Raw genomic sequence first — 3,763 nt, 5'->3', positions numbered from 1 at the left:
TTCTCCACTTGGCTCAGAAACTTTGTGAATGTGTCTTGAAGCCACAACCTGTGCATCTACTGCCATCTCGTGACAAGGGCCTCCAGTTGCAGATTTTGTTCTTGAGAAGTGAAAGGAGCCTCTTTATTTCCATCTAACAAATTATTCCTACACAAGCAGAAGGTGAGAATTCCATTGCTTCTCTGATGACGTCCCTCACCTAGAAAATGTAGATAACAGCATCTCCATCACAAGATTGGTGATTAAGTGAGTAAATACGTGTACTTGCTCAAAACAGTGCCCAGCACAAAACAAGATGCTCCATTGCTTATTATGATTCACGCCACTAACAGGGGATCGTGGTAAAAATTCATGAGGCAGACATGGTTTGAAGAGGAGCCATGAAGGACATATAGAATGAATGGAAAATTAAATCCTCAAACAAACAAGCTGTCCATCTGGGGCCTGACACGAGAGTCATCCAGGGAGGTTTGGTTGAAGGAGTGATTGAATATGATTGCAGCAGAAATTTGGGCAGAGCTGGACATCTGTTAAATCTTATATGGATAGTCCCCTCCTACATCAATAATGAGGCAAGCACAAGATGACATCATCACTCAGGAGCAGGAGATGCTGTCACCAAGGCCAGATCTTTCTCCAGCTGAGGAGGCTCCTTAGGGCCCCTTTCATGTCCTTATTCCTAAGACTATAAATGAAGGGGTTGAGCATGGGAGCCACCACTGCATACAGCACAGTGGCCACTGAATCCTCAGATGTGTAGGAAGAAGAAGGACGCAGATACACCCCAAATAAAGTTCCATAGAACAATGACACCACAACAAGGTGGGAACTACAAGTGGAAAAGGCTTTAAGTTTGCTCTGGGAGGAACGAAGTCTTAGGATGGCTGAGAAAATGTGCATGTAGGAGATAGAAATAAAGAGGAAAGGAGCAACAAAAATAAAGCTCCCCAGGATGTAAACAACCAACTCATTGTCATGGATACTTGAACAAGAAAGCTTTAGCAATGCATAGAGTTCACAGAAAATATGGTGAATTCTGACACTTGCACAAAATGACAGTGTATCCATCAAAAGGGTGTGGATCAAAGGATAGATGTTTGTGATAATCAGAGCCAGAGACAATAATGTGATACAGAATTTGGGGCTCATGGTTATGGTATAGTGAAGAGGGTGGCATATGGCTACAAATCTGTCATATGCCATCACTGCCAAGAGGACATTGTCCAGTTCTAGAAACAAGATTAGAAAATACATCTGAGTAAGGCATCCAGTGTAAGATATGGACTGACTCAGGGTTTGGATATTGAGCAGCATCTTTGGTATAGTGACAGAGGTGAAGCAGATGTCAACCCAGGACAGGTTGGCTATGAAGAAGTACATGGGGGTGTGGAGAAGGGAGGTAGAGCCAATGGCCAGGATGATGAGCAGGTTCCCCACCACAGCAACCAGGTACATGGACAGGAACAGACTGAAGAGGAGGGGCTGATTCTCAGGCACATCTGACAGTCCCAGGAGGAGGAATTCTGAGACAACAGTTCGATTGCTTCCCGCCATGGCTTCTGGTTTCTGTAAATATGCATTGGAAGTACATCTGTCAACATGAGCAGAGGCAATCTGGGAAAACATGCACAGCAACCTTCATCCTTAGCTGAAATAATACTTGGTGACACTTGGGAAGGAAATCCAACCTGGGGTAGTGAGGGCAAGAAAGTGTGTGGCTCCCTGGTCATGAGAGAATGCAGGACAGGTGAGCTAAGGCCTTTCTTGTGACTTAACTCAGTCAGGAGCTCCTCTTCCTTCTCAAGAAGAAAAGAAGGACCAGGCAGAGAAGAAGATGGAACTGAAAGTAAGGCCTGGTTTGGGGAGAGTGGGGAAGCAGCAAAAGCAATTGAGTTGTCAAAATGGGTGCATTATTTTATCCATATAGGGGTCAGGGTGATGACCATAAAGCAAAATTCTGTGTGTGCATGTGTGTGCATACTTAGACACAGATGTATATACTTCACAAACATACAGAGACATATATATTCAAATGTATGTATTCATTGAAAAATACATGAAAGCATATTCACCAAAATGCTAATAGTGGTTATCTCTGGCATGTGAGATTTTAACTTAAATCTTTTTTTAATGTTTATTTATTTTTGAGAGAGAGAGAGAGAGAGAGACAGAGCACGAGCAGGGGAGGGGCAGAGAGAGAGAGGGAGACACAGAATCCGAATCAGGCTGCAGGCTCTGAGCTGTCAGCACAGAGCCCGATGCGGGGCTCAAACTCACAAACCGTGAGATTGTGACCTGAGTCAAAGTCGGATGCTTAACCGACTGAGACACCCAGGCGCCCCAAATCTTTTTTTTTTAACAATAAACATATATCAACTTGCTAAACTATGTTCCAAGGATGTTAATATTTCTTTCAAAAGGTTTCTGTGATGGACTAAGTTTGAATCATAAGCACAATTAGGGGCTCAAGACTCATGAAACCTTGTCATACATAGGGCATCTCTAAGAAATTATGTCTTTGTATCTTTGTCTCTCTTTTCAAGTTCATGTTGTGGATTCCACAAAGGCTAAATGCTCATGTGGTTTCATTCCACTAGATAGAAAGATTTACATTAATAAATCTGAAATTCAGGTAAAATGTAAACTTAGTAAAATCTGATCTTAAAATATTGACTCAAAAATAGGCAGATGATGAATAATCAAATATCCATGGAAAAAAATGAAAATTTTTTTTAAAAAAATTTTTTTTCAACGTTTATTTATTTTTGGGACAGAGAGAGACAGAGCATGAACGGGGGAGGGGCAGAGAGAGAGGGAGACACAGAATCAGAAACAGGCTCCAGGCTCTGAGCCATCAGCCCAGAGCCTGACGCGGGGCTCGAACTCACGCACCGCGAGATCGTGACCTGGCTGAAGTCGGACGCTTAACCGACTGCGCCACCCAGGCGCCCCAAAAAATGAAAATTTTTCATGGATATTCACTTAAAAGTAAAATACATGTTTTAATCCATGTGCTTTTAAGAAAAAAATATTTTGGTTCATCAGATTTTCAGCCCACTAATCCCCTCTTCAAATATTAAAAGTTTACAGGGGAAAGAATGACATCTTTCTGGTTCACCACTGAATCATCATGGCCTCAAGCCAGCATAACACTGAAATCAAAACCTGGCAACAATAAGCATATGCGTAAAAGAATAATGAGGCAAAAATCTCAATACATGCAAATCCAGTCTAGCAAGCAATATATTGGAGGGATAAGGCATCAAATAAGAATATAAAAATGATTGGTATTATGACATCTACTAATGCAAATAATCATATGAATTGATGGTAGGAAAAACTACATTATAAATCTAATCGATGCTAACATGGCACTTGTAAAACTTCACATTATTTCTTGATTTTTACAACCTGTAAGCAGGATTGGAATATAAGCCTGATTCAAAGCACCAGAGTCTCGATGTTCTTTCCTTCAAGCCAACTGCCTCACCCAAAGCTCTCCCTTCAGACCCCAACTTTCACTGGGCCTTCTGCAACTCATAATCTGTAATCAATGTCTTCTCAAAGCATTCCCTCTACCTTCTGCCTTGAAGGAGGCTTGGCTCTATACCCTGAGGGCACTACTTTCTTGCAGCCCTCTTCAAGGTAAACTATCTTTTCTTCTCACACCCCATATACCTCAGGGTAAGGAGATAGGGTCAGTGACCTTTCCTCCTCCCAGTGCTACTTTTCAGCCCAGTAGTTCTTCTCCATTAAAAAAAAA

The 3,763-nt window shown here is 41.9% G+C and overlaps 1 protein-coding gene across 1 annotated transcript; it reads right to left on the bottom strand.

The window, feature by feature from the left end:
* Positions 1 to 615: 615 nt before the first annotated feature.
* On the bottom strand, positions 616 to 1,554 carry LOC115506934 (olfactory receptor 1D2-like). Its single transcript, XM_030304877.1, has one exon. The coding sequence runs from the start codon at positions 1,552 to 1,554 to the stop codon at positions 616 to 618; it is 939 nt and encodes a 312-aa protein (XP_030160737.1).
* Between the last annotated feature and the right edge of the window lie 2,209 nt (positions 1,555 to 3,763).

The sequence above is a fragment of the Lynx canadensis genome, chromosome X, assembly GCF_007474595.2.
Source record: "Lynx canadensis isolate LIC74 chromosome X, mLynCan4.pri.v2, whole genome shotgun sequence".
NCBI classification, from domain to species: Eukaryota; Metazoa; Chordata; class Mammalia; order Carnivora; family Felidae; genus Lynx; species Lynx canadensis.
Note: the sequence above shows the minus strand (reverse complement) of the source record. Positions and strands in the feature narration are given on the sequence as shown.

Coding starts and splice junctions, on each gene's coding strand:
- LOC115506934 (XM_030304877.1), bottom strand. CDS start 1,554: ATGGCGGGAAGCAATCGAACTGTTGTCTCAGAATTCCTCCTCCTGGGA.